Here is a 17522-nt window from a genome sequence, read left to right on the forward strand (position 1 = left end):
GCCTGGGGTTGGTAGTTAACCCCTGAGTTGGCACTTTAAGGATGTGTTGAAATCTGAAGGCATTGGATCCTGAGGAATGACCAGGAGAGGTACTGAGCAGGAGAAAGGGCGGCGGTTCTGTGACACTTGCTGAGTCAGGCCAAGTACACATAGGTCAGGGCCTGCTTGGACAGTCAGGGTTCGAGGGGCGGTGTGCCTCTTGTGTATAACAAAGACCATCCTGTCTTGAGAGAGACGATGCCGGCTGTCTTCCACATGGTTATCTGTCTACAAACTGTAGATTGATGCTCCTCTCAGGGACCAGGACAGTCCGGGTCATGGGCTTGATTGGGCGAGCACCTGGCTCAGGTAGCACCTCAAAATGGGTCAAGATCTGGAAACAGGGGAGGGGAAGAAGGTTGTCACTGTGGGTCGGTCTAAAATGGTGCCTTAATTGGTAAAGAACATTAGAGTGGCCATTGTTGGAATGGCATCTGTAGCCTTCTTGGTCAGTGAGGGCAGGGGGTTGTGGGAGGGAAAATGATAGTCCAAATATCTTTGTTGATGTTCCAGAGCTAAATGGGACTGTCAGTGGGTCTATCTGCTGAGTCTTATATGTTTTGTTATGTTTCTCAGAGGTCATGATCACCCATGTTTATTGGGCCTTTCCAGTCAGGAAATGGTGTAAGTTCTAGCTCACTCACCTGGGACAAAGCCATTTGTAGCTCGAGCTCTGCCAAGCGTCTCCCGATGCAGCTTCGTTTGCCAAATCCAAAGGGAAGAGATGCAAATGGGTGGGGGGTCGGACCCTCCCCCAGCCATCGAGCTGGATTAAAAGAGTTGGGGTCTGGAAACTGTGTGGGGTCCCTTGAAGTGGCATAGTGACACAGGGAGACCAGTGTCTGGTGGGAAAGACAGACTTGTCAGTTCAGTAGCTGAGTTTTGTGTCTGCACTTGCAGTTCCAGCCCTCAGAAAACTGAAGCAGGAAGAGAGAGAGTTCAAGGCCAATCTGAGCTGTATAGCAAGACTCTATCTCAATACCGTGCCCCTCCCTGCAGAGGGATCTGAGTTTTCAGTCTGAGCCCAAGAATGCAGCAGGGTGGGGATGTGCAGAAGAGGATCTGCAGACTAGTTTAAAAGTGGGCCTTGGTTGGTGGTAAGGACCTCCTCCCTTAACTACTCCCATTATGCTGGGGGAGGGGCTGGAAAGGCTCCGAAGTGTTTGAGAATGGCTTGTGCCCAAGGCGGTAAGGAATGGCTTAGCAGAAGGATTTACTCACATCTTGGGGAATTACGTAGTTTCCTACACGGATGTCTCTGTCTGGGACTCGGGAATTCCCAGGTACCACAGGGTACAATCTAGGTCATGAAACAGAAAACGGATTCAGCAAGGTGAGGCTGGGGAACACAGTGCCTCCGGTCCCCTTGTCTGCAGCTTCCAAATGCAGGAGTAGGGGGCGAGTTTTCTCTCCTTCCTCCCCCCCATCCCCTTCCACACACTGCCAACACATTTCTCCGCTCCCCCCTAGCATTTTATTTACTTCCTGCTTTCCTTCCCCCATCACCTCAACACTTCTTTGATCACAGCCTTTAACAGGGGCAGCTGGGACAGAGCAGTGCCATGGGGGTGGGCACAAGAGCCATGGTTCCCAGCGGCTGTGATCTCAGAGTGGAGTGCAGTCTGGACATCGGGGTGCCGGGAGAGCTCATAGAGTGTCCAGGAGAGCGTATTGGATACCTGAGGGAACAGGTGAGATCATCTGAGCTGTTAGTCATGGGGACCCTAGTGAAGGGGGGTAGCATAGGGAGGGAGCGGTCGGGGACCAAGGAATTACTAAGGCTAAACCTATATCCCTGAATCAGAAAAGTGGCCCTAGAGCTCTCCGGATGGGGGAGGGGAGAAAAGGGTAAGCACAAGAGGTGGTGGGGGGGGATGGGACAGGGATGGACAAGGACACTGTACTCTGGAAATGGCACTCGCAGTATAGAGAGAACCTCACCGTGTCCACTCCAGCCAGTAGTAGCTCTGTCACATTCCCCACTATGGACTGGACAGACACCTTTTCCCGAAAAAGGAAGTGGGTTAAGTGATGTCCGGACAGCACATCTTCCTCAGGCTTTCCCTGGTTCCTCACGGAAGCTTCGCCTTCTCGCTGCTCCACGTGCCTCTGGGCTGAGAAGGAAGGCACACTGCCTCACTGCTCCAGTGAAGGATCTATACCCAGTCCCCTCCCCCGGGCCTTACCAAAGGCAAACATCTGATCCCAGTCTCGGCAGAGGCGGGCCCAGGGTCCAGGTATAAGGCGGTGCAACCAGTTGGGCATCGCCATGGTCAAGAGTGTAGACACAAACACTGAGCCCACTGCATGTATGAAGGTTTCTGTGTCAGGAGGGACTTCAGCCTCTAGGCAGCCCAGGCGAGATCCCAGCAGCACCGCGCCTATACCTGGCCAGGAGGGGGCGCAGTCACACATCAGGTGTCCCGGACCCAGAACTACCTACACAGGTCCTTAACTCTGCTTTAGGACTCACTTTCTAGGCCAAATTTGTAAAACTCTCCCGCCACGTCCAGAACTAGGTCGGGTAGCCCAGAGCCACGTCCCCGCTGGCGCCTTAGTTGTCGCACAAGGTCACGGACCACGTTGTCCAGAGTTCCAGCATAGCCTGCGGCTGCTTGTGGCCGAAGGAGTAGCGGGGCCAGGAGACTTCGGAGCCTCTGCCATTCTTCACCATCCCTGCCCGGGTGTAGAGAGGAGCATTAGGGATGTGAGCGTGTGTGGAGAAGGCTAGGGTGACCAGGAGTATTATGTCTGCTCGCTCCGGGTGTAGAAATCACCCTGACCTCACCAATCTCTCATCTCCGTTCCTCTTTACTCACTTCCTGCCCAGGAATGGGAGTGGGTTCCATGGTAAACTGAATCACAGATGCTCACGTTCCAGCCAAATGCTGGTACCCTCGCCTATCTCGTGGATTCGTAGAATTCTGGCCCCAAACATGCAGGGAGGGGTGAGGAATCTGCTCTACCTGAGTGAGTTCGGACTGGAGTACAGACTGGAGAACTGGGGAAATGCCAGAAGATTGGTGGAATCTTCCGACCTCCCTTCAAGCCCAACTTAGCTGTGGGAGTCGGGGCAGGAATGAGGGATTAGGGCTCAGAGGTCGACTCACGCCGTTAGCAATCCGCAAGCACGCTGGTGGCGGCGACGGTGCTCTGTCCACGATGAGAAACTACAGCGCTCTGGACAATGACTTTCTTGTCGCAGGAGCTGCTCCACAAGTGTAGGGTCGGCTACGTAAACTGTGCGAAGTGTCCCGAAGCTGCCAGACCATATTGGCCCGTACCGCGCAGCGCCATGCACCTGAGAAAACGGGCGCATTTGAATACCTGGGCGGGTGATTCTCAGTTTGGCTAGTGCCAGGGCCAAGGGTGTTGAGGCTTGGGAAAGGGGAGCTTTTTCAGTGCCGGGCTAGCGTAGGGCCCCAACGTGGCAAACTTTTTCTCCCATCCCATGAAATTTTGCGAATGGCAAAACAGAGTTTTGCTATAGTAGAAATTCAGCACTTCTCTTTTCTGGCTCTAGCCTAGGGGGAGCAGTTCCTTCAAGGCTCTTCTAACTGCACCTCAAGATGAGCCTCTAAGGAAAGAAAAGGAGCGCGTAGCTTTAAAGCTTCATCTGCAGGATAGCACAGCGCTCTTGTCCTGGATCAGCAGGGTTTACTGTGTATGAAGCGACAGTACATCCCTTTGCCGGGGAGTTAGGTATAGACTCTCCGGGGCAGTGGAACCTTCTATAGTCCCAGCATGAGTGTTTCATAATCCACAGGTCCCCATCGTCACTGACCCTCCTTCCTGTGTTCTTTACCATGGTCCTTTTTTCCATTAAAGCCAGCTCTCCCTGCTCAGTCCTACCAAGGGCAAGGACTGCCCCCTTACCTGCAGTTCATGTAGCCTGGACAGCCCCCCTTTGCAGAAGAGTTCAGCCAGGAAGCTGGGTGTAGAGGGCCCAGGGATGTCAGACAAACTCCGAAGAACCGAGTCACTGCCTCTGGAGCCCAGGGAGGCATTCAGCTGCGGAGGCAGGTGGATTCGGTGGAAAACTCTGGAGGCGAGCTTGACTGCCTGGGTCATGTTTGTGTATGGGGAGTCTGCTCAAGAGCGCTTCTCCAGACCATCTTCTGCACTTGCCCGAACCCATATATACCCTTGGTCCTGGAGGTGAGACGCCCCTCTCCAAGCTCTTCAGCCAATCCCTTTGCAAGTGGTCTGTGTAGCCCAGCACCCAGAACAGTAGGCAGGGCTAGGGCTCTCTGGCTTTTGGGTCTCCTGTGGCAATAGCTCCTCCCCAGATGTCTCTGCTCCTCTTGTATTAACACCCTGGTCCAACAGCAGCCTAAAGCTCTTTCTGTGAAAGGCTGTGTCTCTGGAGTACAGGAACCAGTGCCTGATGGATTTCCCATTTCCCTGGGGAGCCGAGTCCCTCAGGTCCACTCCTGGGAATTGTCACCCCCCTGAATGGAAACTAGGTAGAAGGTGCGGTTTCAGCTGTCCCCATATTCTTGGGTTGCCTTTTTTATTGTGGAGATTTGCCTGCGCTGTTCCCACCTCTCACCTTCTGTGCATGTAACACCATGGAAAGATGGCATATGGCCATTACCTTTTATCTATTTGTAATTTAGATTCATTGTTTATATGCACAATTTGCTTTTAAAAAGAGATTTAAGTACACTGTAGCTGTCTTCAGACACTCCAAAGAGGGCGTCAGATCTCATTACAGATGGTTGTGAGCCACCATGTGGTTGCTGGGATTTGAGCTGAGGACCTTCAGAAGCAGTCAGTGCTCTTAACCGCTGAGCCATGATCTGCCTTTATGCACATGTACTTGTGTGTTCTGGTGCCTGTGAAGTCAGAAGAGGGAGTTGATACCCTGCATCTGGAATTATGGTGTGAGCCTGGGAACTGAACCCAGGTTCTCTACAAGAACTCGTAACTGTTGAGCCACAGGTTGTCCTTTTCCTTATTAAGACTTTAAACTATGTGTTCACATATTGGTGTGTGTGTGTGTGCGTGCACACACTCACATGAGTGCAGCTGCCCAGAATCCAAGACACTGGGTCTCCTGGAAGTGGATTTACAAGAAGTGAGTCACCCACCTTGGGTGAACTGAATTGGGGTTTTCTGGAAGACTGAGTACTCTTATCCACCAAGGCATCTCTCCAGACTCCATTTTTGTTTCTTGGGGAAGGAAGTCTCTTAGCTCAAGGGGTCCCCTCTTTTTCAGACATGGGATTAGGGTTTGAGGAACAGAAATGAAGGAGTATCTTAGTAAGACGGCTCCGCAGGTAAATGTACTTCCTACTAAGCCTGATGACCCGAGTTTGATCCCAGGGAGCCACATAGTGGGAGATGAGAGCTGATCTTACTGAACTGTCCTCGTACCAGCATATATACACTTGTGCACACCCTCACCTCCTACACACCTGGAGACCCTGTCTCTGGACTGAACGGCAGTCAAGGGCACTCTGAATCCCAGGCTGACCCCGCCTCCTCTATGACCTTTGTGGTCAGCAGCCGCTTACTGCTTTCAGCCACTGAATTCTCCAGGTTAGTGGCTGGAGAGGTGGCTCCGCAGTTAAGAGCACTGGCTGCTCTCACAGAGGTGTAGGGTTCAGTTCCCAGCACTTACATGACAGCTCACAACTATCTGTAACTCTGGTTTCAGGGGAACCAACTTCCTTTTCTGGCCCCCAAGGGCACCAAGCACATGTGTGACGCACATACATATATATGCAGGCAAACACTCAAACACATAAAATAAAAATAATTCTTTAAATTTTTTTCCAGCTTATCTCCCTGTTCCTCCGCCTTCCCTCCCTCTCCCCATCAGACACAACTATGCCAGTCAGGTCTGAAATTCTGGAATCAAGTTCAACATGGTAGAGACAAGGAAGGCTCTCTACCCCCTTGCTCTTCAGAGACTCCACACATGGGCACACACACGAGCATGTGGACACACACACAAGGGCATGTGGACACACATATGGGTACGTGGGCACACACCCTGATCATTCCCAGGACTGCAAAGTAAACACAAGTGAAGGCAACCTGAGCCACACACGGCCTAGACAATGGGCATCACATGTTTCTCCACACACACAGACTAGACAGTGGGTCTTCATGTTTCTCCACACATATGGCCTAGACAGTGGGCATCACATGTTTACACACACACACACACACACACACACACACACACACACACACACGGCCTAGACAGTGGGGCATCACATGCTCTGCCCCAGCTAGAGAAGCCCCAGGAGGGGGGGGGGCGTGCTCAAGGAGAACAGAATACCCACAGCCCTCCAAATATCCCCTCTGGCCCACGGTCCTTTGACCTTCTCAGCCAGCTTCATCTGATTTCTTCTGACACTGGAAGAAAAGGCAGTAAGAGTGACGGCTAAGGAACACCACAGACTGCACCCCAACTTCTTGGAGAGGTCACGGCCCCACAGTCCCACCAGTCTGGGAAGGCCTGGAATGGGGAGCTGATCTTTTTTCAGTCACTAGAAGAGGGGGTTCGGCTAAGGCAGGGTGGGGTTTGGGGCCACTGCCTGGAGGAGAGGATCCTGTATTCTTCGGAAGACGGCTGGGAAATTCTTTCCTCCATTGCGTAGAACTTTCTTTCCTTCCTCAGTTGAAGTGCCTAGATGTTCCACAATGAGGTCTTCACTCTGCAGAAAGAGGGTCCAGAATGTCCCATCTTTCAAACTGCCTTAGGGCCCGGAGACTCCTGTTCTCCCGGCCCTGAGCTAAATTCAAGGACTAGGTATGGGGCCACTCTGAACGGCCTGCCATTTCCCTCGGGTATCTTACTTACTAGCTCTTCCAGAGGCACACGCTCAAACAGTGGGTGCTCTTCAAAATGGGTGCACATCCACTCATGCAGCTCCGGTACATCGGTGATGGTGTATACCAGGCCCTGGACAAGCAACAGCGTTGTAGACAGGGCTGCACGCAGCTGAGCGACGAGGTGATGACGTTGATAGTGCTACCACCTAACTGTGCCTCCCCCAGGCTGAATTCTCAGGGAAAAGCCCGGGGCAGGCTACCCACAGCATCTTCCCTCCTCACTCACCCCAACTCTCAGCACGTAGGCATATTCTGCCAGAAGTGTGGGGCTGATGATTCTCCATTTATGCTTTGTCCGCTTAAAGTGTGGGTCCGGGAAGAGGAAGAACATCTTTGCCAGCTATGGGACATGTTCACCAACAGGATTGCCCGTCCATGAATGCCCGGCTCCACCTCTACCTGCCGACCAGCCTAACCCACCCGGCTGTTCCCCAGGCTGCACCTGGCCCTTGCGGAAGAAGTTAGGAAGGTGTTTCATGGCGTTACTGCGGAGACAGGCAATGTTCTGGAATCCGCCCCCAGGAGCTGCACGGAGGGCCCGAATCCTGTCCTGAACATAGTCCGACACCTTCACCCGAATCTCCAGACCCAGAATCAGGGTATCTGGGAAGAGCGGTGACAGTGCCACTGGGGACAGAGACATCAAGGGGACCATCAGTGTCACATTTTGAGGAAGTACAGAGAGGTTAAACAGGAAAGAGAATTTTCATTTATAGATATCTAAGTCAGGAATGGGGCAGAGATACCCATGCCCTGCAGAGATTTTCTTCAGAAGAGAAAGGAAAAACACAAAACGGTCACACTGTCCCAGGAGCACCATGTGGTGGCTTATGCCTTTAATCCAAAACATTGGAAGTAGGGAATGGGAGACAGAAGCAGGCAAATCTCTGTGAGTTCAAGGTCAGCCTGTTTGATGTAGGATGTTCCAGATCAGACAGGGCTACACAGTGAAACCCTGTTTGCAAAATAAAACAACCAACAACAAGACAGGATCTGTCATACAGACTAGAGTAAAAGGGCCGGAGTTACAGGCACGGTTTGCATTTGCTCTTGAATCTTTACAGTGATGTCACTACACAGCCATATTTCTTTCTTTTTCCTGAGACAGGATTTCCTTGGTTGTCCTGGAACACAATTTGTAGACCAGATTACCCTTGAACTCAGAGGTCCAACTGCCTCTGCCTCCCAAGTGCTGGGATCAAAGGCTTGCGCCACCACCGCCCCGCTTCATTTGGTCTTTATAACACTCTCTGGTACAGTGTGAAGGTTGGGGAAACTGAGGGTCAGAAATGCTAAGACCATACAATTAACCAGGTGGGCCGCACTAACATGAGCCAAAGTCTTCAGTCTCCACACACCACGCTCCTCCTCTCTTAACATACTGTTACTGTTATCTGTCTATAGGGGAAGCTCTATAGGGAAGATGTGAACATAGACCAATGGCTTGACATGCATGCTTTGGAAAAGAAAGAAATTTAACAGGAACTCCAGACCATGAGAGGGTGGAGCAGAATGTGTTCTGGTGAGAGACGGGGTAGGAGAGGGAAGGTGGTGGAATCCCCAAGAAAGACGGTTCAGGATCAGTGGCCACGGGAGCTGATCTCTGACGCTTGTGCTGACCCGGCTCACTGACCCAGCACAAGGCAGTGGAATGGCTCATGGAGGGACTGGAGCCACTGGAGCTAGACAGAACAACTGGGGTTCTCAGATACATCTGAGGCAGCCCCCTCCCCGCTCCAGGGCAAAGGCCACAGACCCAGAGTAGAAGGAAGGTGGAGGCTCTCCACACTGATGTCACTGGTGTCTGGTCCCAGGAGGAAAGGTCAGCTAATCCTGCCTCTAACCTGCTGAGATGGCAGAACCCAGGCCTCTCCTTGTCCCAAGAAAAGGGCCAGCTTATTACCTAACAAGCCACCATAGCCACAGCCTATGTCTGCAAACTCCACTTGGGCCCCAGAGTGCTTTTCTTTCTCATCCTTTGGATCATCATGGCTCTTATTTTGAGTAAGCGGAGCAAAGAACTCTGGGTAAAGCTCAGACCAGTCCATTTCCTCTGGCTTCACAGGGCTAGTAGAAAGAAGACATGAGACACATGAGACTGTTGGACATACCACTGCAGACATGCTTGTGTAAGAGTGTGTGTGTGTGTGTGTGTGTGTGTGTAGGGTAGGCTTAGAAAAACACTGCATGCAGGGGCCATGCGGTATGTAGGTGTAATGGAAAGTCCCCTGGCTTCTAGGGTGTGAATCACAGTCTCATCATGAGGCTATGGCTGCAGATCTGCCAAGCTCTTCTGGGTACTGATGTGTCAGTTCTCCCAGAGACTGACTGCCTAAGGCACTGGAACACTACTTTGTTTATGTATATTTTTAAAATTTTGTTTACCCGTGCATTTTATGTGTATGAGTGTTCAGTCTTCATGCACACCAGAAGAGGCAATCAGATCCCATTATAAGTGGTTTCCAGCCACCATGTGATTGCTGGGAATTGAACAAGGGGCCTCTGGAAGAGCAGTCAAGCGCTCTTAACCGCTGAGGCATCTCTTCAGCCCTCTTTGTTTATGTATTTTGTGTGGCGAGGATGGAACAAGGAGTGGCCAGGAGTGTGTATATATGTTTATCTTTTTTATAAATTCAAAAACCCAAATCGGAGACGGGTGTAGGTGGTGCACACCCTCAGGAGGCAGAGGAAGCTGTATCTCTGTGAGTTCAAGGCCAGCCTGCTCGATCTACAAGGTGAGTGCCAGGACAGCTAGGGCTACACAGAGAAACCCTGTCTCCAAAATCCAAACCAAATTAAAAAAAAAAAAAATCGGAAGGTGGAAATGACAACTTGCTTCGCTTCATTTTAGCTTCGGTAGTAGTTTCCTTTTTTTTTCTCCTCTTCCTAGATCTGGCTGGCAAATCCACCCAGACTTAAGTCTCCAACACCACGACACCCCCTAGCCAGCCAACTCCGCCTTCTGCCCCATCTCCCTAAGCCATCCTCAGCTGACGTGTCACCCGGACAATCCTCCCCGCTCCATCCCAAGTCCTAGCGGTGGCCCCTGCGCGACCGCCTTCCCTCCCGGACCCCGCCCGGCCCGCTCACTAGCGCAGCGTGTGGTCTGCCATGGGGTTGGAGTGGGCGCGCTGCCGGTAGTAGCGCTTCTGCGGCTGGGGGGCCTCTGCTCCCGCCATCACGCCACGCAGTCCACGTGCAGAGCCGAGCTCCCGGCGCGAGGTGATGACGCAGCCCGCGGACCGCCAGCAGGCCCCGCCTTTTAAAGAGCGAAGAGCAAATTCTGTTGACCCGTAAGGGAAGGACCCCGAAGGGAGCTGGAGGGGAAACCTGCTCTCTGCTATCGCTAACCATACTTTGGGAAGACCAGCTCCGGGCACCCCGCATCCTCCCTTGAGTCGTTCTTGCCTAGTCTGGGTTCTTAGATGCCCACAGATACCTGTGCGCCCCACAGGTGAGCGGGATGTGAGGGACCCGCCTCTGACAGTAGACTCAAGTATCATTTCTTCTCTCTCCTGGTGGTCTCAAACCAAGTCTGGCCCGTATGGTGCTGTGGGGGTCCTGTTCTGTGTGCTCCAGGGACCCAGTCTCGGGGGTCATCCCCATCCATCTCCAGGAAGTCCAGCTGGAGGAAGGAGGGCGAACTGGGGAGGCGGGGCCCGGTGCCTGGGAGCAGCCCATATGGCTGGCAGTCCCCAGCCTCAACCGCGCACCAATAGAGGGGATCCGAGTGCTGGCGGGTGTGCTCGGGGGCTCTATTTGCCGGATGGCCAGCTCTCGCACCGATCCGGAGACTGAGCCGGAATCCGTGTTCCCTCGGGAGGTCGGGCTCTTCACCGACTCTTACTCGGAGAGCAGCCGGTTCTGCTTCTGTGGGCACGAGCTGAGCATCACGCAGAACTTTGGGTCGCGCCTTGGGGTGGCGGCACGCGTGTGGGATGCGGTGAGGAATGGGCTGCCCTAAGTGAGGGTCCCTGAGAGGTCCAGTCCTCGGACCCCGGCTCTCCCATATGGAGCCACCGTTGTGACAGTTTCCCACTTTCTTTCTTTTTCCCTTCCTCATAGGCTCTGAGCCTGTGTGACTATTTCGAGAGTCAAAATGTGGATTTTCGAGGCAAGAAGGTGATCGAACTGGGCGCGGGGACGGGCATCGTGGGAATCTTGGCGGCGCTGCAGGGTGCGTGAGCTGGCATTGCGGCGGGAGGAGGGGGAGCTGGAGTGTGGAGAAGTTAGGACGTGGATTCCTGGGGGTGGGCAGAACTCAGCTCAGTTCTTTCCTTTTAACAAACCTCTATTCTCCTGCAAGGCAGACAGCGCTGATGAGCGTTCAGAACACTCAAACTAGTTGGTTTCAGGGTAGCTAAAACAAATAAGATAGGGTTTCCGTGAAAAATTACTGGAGATGCTCTTTCGCTAAAATGCTTGCATGGATTTTCTGAAGGAGAGACCTAGGACAGTGAAACCTCATCAAAGATTTGTAGCTTTGTTGTGTTAGGGTCTTTTAAATTTCTTTTTCTTTTCTTTCTTTTTTTTTTGGTGGGGGGTTGTGGGTTATGGTGGTGTTGTAGTCCAGTTGAGACAGACTCTCTTGTTGTCCAGGCTGGCCTAAAACTCATTACGTAGAGATTAGCCTTGATTTCCTGCCTGGTCCTCCTGCCTTACTTATTCCTAGCGCTGGGATTATAGGTGTGTGCCCCATATTGCAATACAGCCTAGGATTTTTAATGCTAGAAAAAGCCAGGTTATGAATTTTGAAGGACCCGAGTGTGAATATATATATTCATTTTGGATGCAGGGGTGGTAATTGGTAATTAAGCAGCTGAGACCTAGGAAAGGAAAAGGTCAGGGAAATTGTGCTTCACTGAGCAAGAACCTAAGAAAGCTTCTTGCCTAGTGATCTAAGTCGTGTCCTTATTTGTAGGAACAGAAGTGGGTCACATTAAGTGCAGTCTTTGCAGAGGCAGACATTAATTCTTATATTCATTCATTCAGTCAGTCAGTCAATATGTATTCTCCGTGTGCCAAGGAACTTGTAGTCTAGCGAGGGACAATGTGGGAAGATGCTACTGCACATACATGATGGTGAGGTCTGTGTAGCATGGCTGTGCTCTGGCTAGCTACCTTGAGGGCTGAGCAGTCCATTACAGGGAAGCTCAGGCAGATGAGGAGTTGGAGGAAGGCGGCTGAATGAGAGTCAGCAAGTGGAGTGGTTCATGCCTGTAATCCCAGCATGCAGAGATTAGGGAGGTTTCAGTAAACTCAAGGCTAGCCTGGGCTACAGAGTAAGACCCTGTTTCAGGTAGGAAGGAAGGGACGGAGGCAAAGGGGAAAGGTGTGTGTATGTGTGTGTGTCAGTGTGTGTGTGTATGCCTGTGTACATGTATGTGTTTGTGGATGTGGGTATGTGTGTACGTGCATGTGTGTATGTGCATGTTTGTGTGTATGTGTGTGGATGTGCATGTGTGTGTGGATGTAGGTATATGTGTATCTATGTGTATGTGTGTGTATATGTCTGTGTCTATGTGTGTGTCTGTTTTTTTCTGTGTGTGTATGTGAGCGTCTGTGTGTGTATGGTATGTATGTGTGTGTATGTGCTTGTGTGTATATATGTCTTTGTGTTTCTATGTGTGTATGTGTGTGTATGTGTTTATATATATGTGCATGTGTATATGTGTGTATGTGTATATGCCTGTGTGTATTATATGTCTGTGTGTGTGTGTGTGTGTGTGTGTGTGTGAGAGAGAGAGAGAGAGAGAGAGAGAGAGAGAGAGAACACCTGTCTTCACCTACTGTCATAACAGCTGCTGTTTTTGTTTTTGTGCCCTGTTTAGTTGCCAAGTCTGGGGTCTGGGTGTAATCTCTTCTCTGACTTTGTATCCCAGGATTCAGCTGACCCTGAGATGCCTTCCCAACACTTCCATGTCTGTCCCTTCCTTGTCCCACCATAGTCTTTCACTACTGATTCTTGCACTGATTTTCATAGGTGTCTTCATGGTTCTCAGTTGGGAGAGGTTAGCACTTTCAAACTGACCCTGTGCTCTTCCCCCAGCCTAGCTGTCTCTCCTTGGGCTTTCCCCTCATGAAGTCACGGCCACCCGTGGGGATTTTCTTGTGTTTTTTTTTTTTTTTCTACTATTCTCTTGGCTGCCCAGCCTGAGCCACCATCATCCATCATCTCTTGCTCAGACTATAATAAGTAGTCAAACTGGTTGGTCTTCTTGTTTCCAGTTCTGGCCCCCACCTAGATCCTGGCTCACACCACCCTACAATCAGAATGTTTTTTTCAAAATGGCTACCATCATTATCACACCCCACCCCTCTGGAGTCTTGCTACTTTCCAAAGGCCTGCCTCCCTCTCTAGCCTCTTTCTGTGTCTCTCCCTCCTATTCTCCTTGTGCATCTGCTGGATCTGTGTTTGAAACAGTGTTACTGCCTTGTTAATGCGAATGTATTTTCCATTGCTAGGTTCAAACAGCCCTTTGAAGGGAAGGCTTTACACACACACACACACACACACACACACACACACACACACACTACACCATACACACCACACACACACACACACACACAAACATACCCCATACACACCATACACACACACACACACAGGAGATGTAGGATCAACTACTCCAGGACCCCCATACACAATAGGGTTTCTCTCTGGATAATTATACACACATGTATCACATACATACCATCTATACACACTCTGTGTATACAGAAAGTATACTTGTGTGTGTGCCCAGAGAAGTGGCTTTGTTCAGGAGGGAGAGGATACATTTAAATGTTAATGTCCCCGTCTGTGGTTTCTTTCTTTCTGTTCTTTTCTCAATCCATTTCACTCAGGCTTTCTGTCCCTCCCTCCCGTGGCTCTAACCATTCTTGTGAGCTTCACTTTCCACCCCATGCTCTGAGCCCAGGAGTCAGTTCCTAGCCCATCCCAGGGTACTCAGCTTCCTGGGGGACTCAGCATCTTATGAGGATACTCCCATCTTCTTGAAATGTCCTCTGCTTTCTGGGACAACAGGCATCTGGCTTCCACACACCACAGGCACACTTTTACATTGTTTCGTTGACTCCCTTTTATCCTTACAAGGGAACCCCCCCCAGCACCCCAGAGCTCAGCAGCAGACCTTTGACCCCTTGTTTTTTTCTGTCTATCCTCCCTCCTGAGAAGTCACATCACTTTGTAGCTTCGCATGTCCTTTTTATGGAGAGGACGGAGATCCTCTCATTTCTACATCCAGGTGTTTGCATAACCCAGCCTACTCAGCATCTTCATGAGACCTTTTGACAGACATCTCACACTTTGCTCCTGAATGAGATCATGCTTCCATTTCCAAGCCTGCCTCTCCTAAAGCCCTCTTCATTTACATAGTGGGCATTTGGGCCTGAGTTAGGCCAAATGTTCAAAAACTATCCTTAATCAAAATCTCACCCCCCTTCTCTTTGTGCAAGGGAGAGTTGGTTTATTGATCTTGATGATGTGTGCAGAATATGTTAAGGATTTGATTACTTCTTAGTCACTGTCACTACCCGAGTTCTAGCCACCATCTCTGCCCTGACCAACCTTCCTGGGTCTGTCCTGCCCTTCTGCAGGTTTGGGTTTTCTTTCTCGTTTTTTTGTTTGTTTGTTTTTAAAGATGTTTTTATTTATTTTTATGTGTGTGTGTACTCTGCCTGTATGTATGTACCACATGCTGTCCTGGTGCCTGAAGAAGTCAGAAGAGGGACTGGAGCCCCGAGAACTAGAGTTACAGATGTTTGTAAGCCACCATGTGGGTGCTGAGAGCCCCTCTGCCTCCTCTGCAGCGAACTATCGATCGCTCTTAAGCTCTTAACTGCTGAGCCATCTCTCCAGCCCCCTTGTTTGTGAGCATGTGTTTTAATTAAAGCACATTTCATTTTATTTACTATTAGATTTACTTGTTTTTGTATTTTGTGTATTCGGGTACTTTGTATGTGAATCTGCACACCAAAAGACAGCATCCGACAGTTGTGAGCTGCCAAGTGGGTGCTGGGAATTGAACTCAGGACCTTTGGAAAAGCAGTGAGTGCTCTTACCCACAGAGCCATCTCTCCAGCCCTTGTTTCTGTTTTTTTAATCACAGCAATCAAAGTGTAATCCTTCCCCTTAAAACTGCCCTCTATCTTCCCACGCATCGTAGGATCCTGCCCCTCGGTCCCCCTGTCCCCAGTGCTTGTTTGTCTGATTGCTCTTCACACTGCAGGGCACAGTCCGGCCTCAAGGTGCCTGCTGATCTGTGTTTGGTAGACTTTAGCCAGGCCGAGCCTCATGGTTTGCTCCAACGCTGCTGCTTTCAGTGTTTTCCAAACACAATCTGCTTAGTGAGGCTCTCCCAAGCATCCCACTGAAAGTGTGCTCCTGGTCTTTTCCCACTCGGGCCCTCACGGCAGCTAGCACATGTTGCTCTTCGACGTTCTTCGACATACTGCGTGTCTGTTTGCAAGGCCTAATGTAATTCCCCTGGTTAGCCCTCACCTCCTGATGTTCTTGCTTCTACCTCTCAAGGGCTGGGATTACAGATGTGAGCCACCAGACCCGGTTTGTTTGCGCTTTGTTGACAGTGTGTCTTGTCGTGTAGCCCCAGATGGTCTGGAACGCATGTTCCTCCTGCCTCAGCACCCCAGGTGTACAGGCAGGTACACCACGCTTGGATATTTCATTTCTTTTGGTCCTCTCTTCATCTCCTGCCACTGTTCCTTCTCCTCCTCTTCCTCCCCCTCTTTCCCCTCTTCTTTTTTAATTAAAAAGAAATTAAATGTGTGGCCAGGCCGTGGTGGCATAGGCCTTTATTTGTCATGGCATGCATATGAGGTCAAACAAACATTTTGTGGGAGGAGTCAGTTCTCTCTCTCCACTATATTGGACTCGGAGATAAAAAGCAGAATGTCAGGCTTGGCGAGCACCTGTATCCACTGAGCCAGTGCCCTATTCCCCTTCATTTGAAACAGGGTGTCATGTCATCTAGGCTGGCCTCAAACTATGTAGCCAAGGATGACCCTGAACTTCCGATCTGACTGTCTGTACCTCTGCTGTTGGGATTATAGGTATGCACCATCACTTCCAGTCTAAAAAATTAATTACTTCTGTATTTGGTGGATCCAAACCCAGGTTCTTACATACTCTACCAACTGAGTTACAACCCCAGCCTCTTCCCTTTTAAAATTTTGTTTTCCTTTAAAACAATATTTTATTTATTTATTTTTGTTTTGTTTTGTTTTTTGTTTTTTCGAGACAGGGTTTCTCTNTATAGCCCTGGCTGTTCTGGAACTCACTCTGTAGACCAGGCTGAAAATTTTTTAAAAAAAGATTTATTTTATGTATGTGGGTACACTGTTGCTGTCTTCAGACACACCAGAAGAGGGCATCAGATCTCATTACAGATGGTGAGCCACCATGTGGTTGCTGAGAATTGAACTCAGGACCTGTGGAAGAGCAGATGGTGCTCTTAACTACTGAGCCATCTCTCCAGCCCCCCAAAACATTATTTTTATTGTTTCAAATTATGTGTATGCCTGCATAGGTTTGTACACATAAGGGCAGGTGCCCTCAGAAGCCAGAGGCATCACATCCCCTGGAGTTGCAGGTCAGACCACTGTAAGCTTTGATATAGATGCTGGGAACCAAACTTGAATCCCTTGGAAGAGCAGCAAGTGCTTAGTCACCGAGCCATTCATCTCTCCAGCTCTCCTCTATTTTACTTAGTTAAGGTCTTACCGTGTAGCTCAAGCTGATCTCTAATCATTGCTTGTCCTGGCTCTGCCCTAGTGCTAAACCCACAAGCATGTGCTGCCACCACTACTCCCAGCCCTTGGCACTATTCTGTAAGCTCCACAAGTATGGATTCTCCCCTGTCTTCTTCACTGATGTGTTCGAGACACCTGGCATCCGAACTGAAGATGATGATGACTAAGTCACCTCTTAGCACTTCCGCTTTCTTTATCATCAACCATGCTTCTGATTAGTTACTTTTGTTACTACTTTTGTAGCTGTTTCTAAGTCTGGAATGAACTTTCTGGAGGCTGCAGTTTTGTTCTGCCTCCGGTTGTATCCCTCGAGTTTAGCAAGCACTCAGTACACACGCTTGTTGTGTGAGTAAAGTGTTCTGAAATGCTGATCTCATTGTCTTTAGCCCAGATCTTACTCTTAAAACCTGTTTCTCTGACTGGCAATATAGCACGCCTAGCACGAGATCACACTCCATCAAGCCTGACTTTCTCTTGGCATGCAATGGCCCTCCGTTTGGGTCTTGACATTCTTCTTTCAATTTCTACATCTTATAGCCCAGTGGTTCTCAACCCTCCTAACTCGGTGACCCTTTATCCAGTTCCTCTTGTTGTGGTGACCCCCCAACCATAAAGTTATTTTCGTTGCTACTTCATAACTGTAATTTTGCCACTGTTATGAAATGTAATTGTACATCCCTATGTTTTCCAGTGTTGGGGGTCACGGCCCACAGGTTGAGAGCCTCTGTTCTAGAGTCTAGGCTACATTAACTATGCCTTGCCCTTTGCCTGCCAGGCACTTGTGCTCCCCATTCCTTGCTCAGAAAAGCTCACCTGACCAATGTGTGCTTGTCCTTTTGGGCTCAGCTGAGGTCATGTCT

The 17522-nt window shown here is 50.2% G+C and overlaps 3 protein-coding genes across 4 annotated transcripts in view; 1 reads left to right on the plus strand and 2 right to left on the minus strand.

Moving 5' to 3' along the window:
• Positions 1-207: 207 nt before the first annotated feature.
• Positions 208-4125, minus strand: LOC110327080 (25-hydroxyvitamin D-1 alpha hydroxylase, mitochondrial). The gene is made up of 9 exons (XM_021205803.2): positions 3916-4125; positions 3150-3340; positions 2513-2715; positions 2226-2426; positions 1981-2153; positions 1546-1718; positions 1261-1339; positions 684-881; positions 208-373 (listed from the first exon to the last, which is right to left on the minus strand). Exons 1-9 carry the CDS (start codon positions 4108-4110, stop codon positions 260-262), a joined length of 1527 nt encoding a protein of 508 aa, XP_021061462.1. The 5' UTR covers positions 4111-4125; the 3' UTR covers positions 208-259.
• A 1701-nt stretch (positions 4126-5826) lies between these two features.
• Positions 5827-10111, minus strand: Mettl1 (methyltransferase like 1). 2 transcript variants are annotated; one of them, XM_021205509.2, is made up of 6 exons: positions 9979-10111; positions 8792-8955; positions 7331-7515; positions 7115-7228; positions 6857-6958; positions 5827-6710 (listed from the first exon to the last, which is right to left on the minus strand). In XM_021205509.2, exons 1-6 carry the CDS (start codon positions 10065-10067, stop codon positions 6561-6563), a joined length of 804 nt encoding a protein of 267 aa, XP_021061168.1. In that variant the 5' UTR covers positions 10068-10111; the 3' UTR covers positions 5827-6560. The 2 variants fall into 2 exon arrangements, with proteins under 2 accessions (XP_021061168.1, XP_029398244.1); XM_029542384.1 differs by lacking the exon at positions 9979-10111 and having other exon boundaries at positions 8792-9257.
• A 543-nt stretch (positions 10112-10654) lies between these two features.
• Positions 10655-17522, plus strand: part of Eef1akmt3 (EEF1A lysine methyltransferase 3) — a 7967-nt gene continuing 1099 nt past the window's right edge. The window contains exons 1-2 of the mRNA XM_021205037.2: positions 10655-10831; positions 10954-11065. Of these exons, the coding sequence (XP_021060696.1) occupies positions 10655-10831; positions 10954-11065 (289 nt within the window). The remainder of the gene's footprint in view (positions 10832-10953; positions 11066-17522) is intronic.

Source organism: Mus pahari, chromosome 9 (assembly GCF_900095145.1).
Source record: "Mus pahari chromosome 9, PAHARI_EIJ_v1.1, whole genome shotgun sequence".
NCBI classification, from domain to species: domain Eukaryota; kingdom Metazoa; phylum Chordata; class Mammalia; order Rodentia; family Muridae; genus Mus; species Mus pahari.

Coding starts and splice junctions, on each gene's coding strand:
- LOC110327080 (XM_021205803.2), bottom strand. CDS start 4,110: ATGACCCAGGCAGTCAAGCTCGCCTCCAGAGTTTTCCACCGAATCCAC. Junction 2,427..2,512: donor TTACAAATTTGGCCTAGAAA/GTGAGTCCTAAA, acceptor CCTCCTGGCCAG/GTATAGGCGCGGTGCTGCTG. Junction 882..1,260: donor ACTACGTAATTCCCCAAGAT/GTGAGTAAATCC, acceptor CTTTCCCACCAG/ACACTGGTCTCCCTGTGTCA.
- Mettl1 (XM_029542384.1), bottom strand. CDS start 9,077: ATGCAGTGTTTTTCTAAGCCTACCCTACACACACACACACACACACAC. Junction 6,959..7,114: donor CCTACGTGCTGAGAGTTGGG/GTGAGTGAGGAG, acceptor TTGCTTGTCCAG/GGCCTGGTATACACCATCAC. Junction 6,711..6,856: donor GTGTGCCTCTGGAAGAGCTA/GTAAGTAAGATA, acceptor CTCTTTCTGCAG/AGTGAAGACCTCATTGTGGA.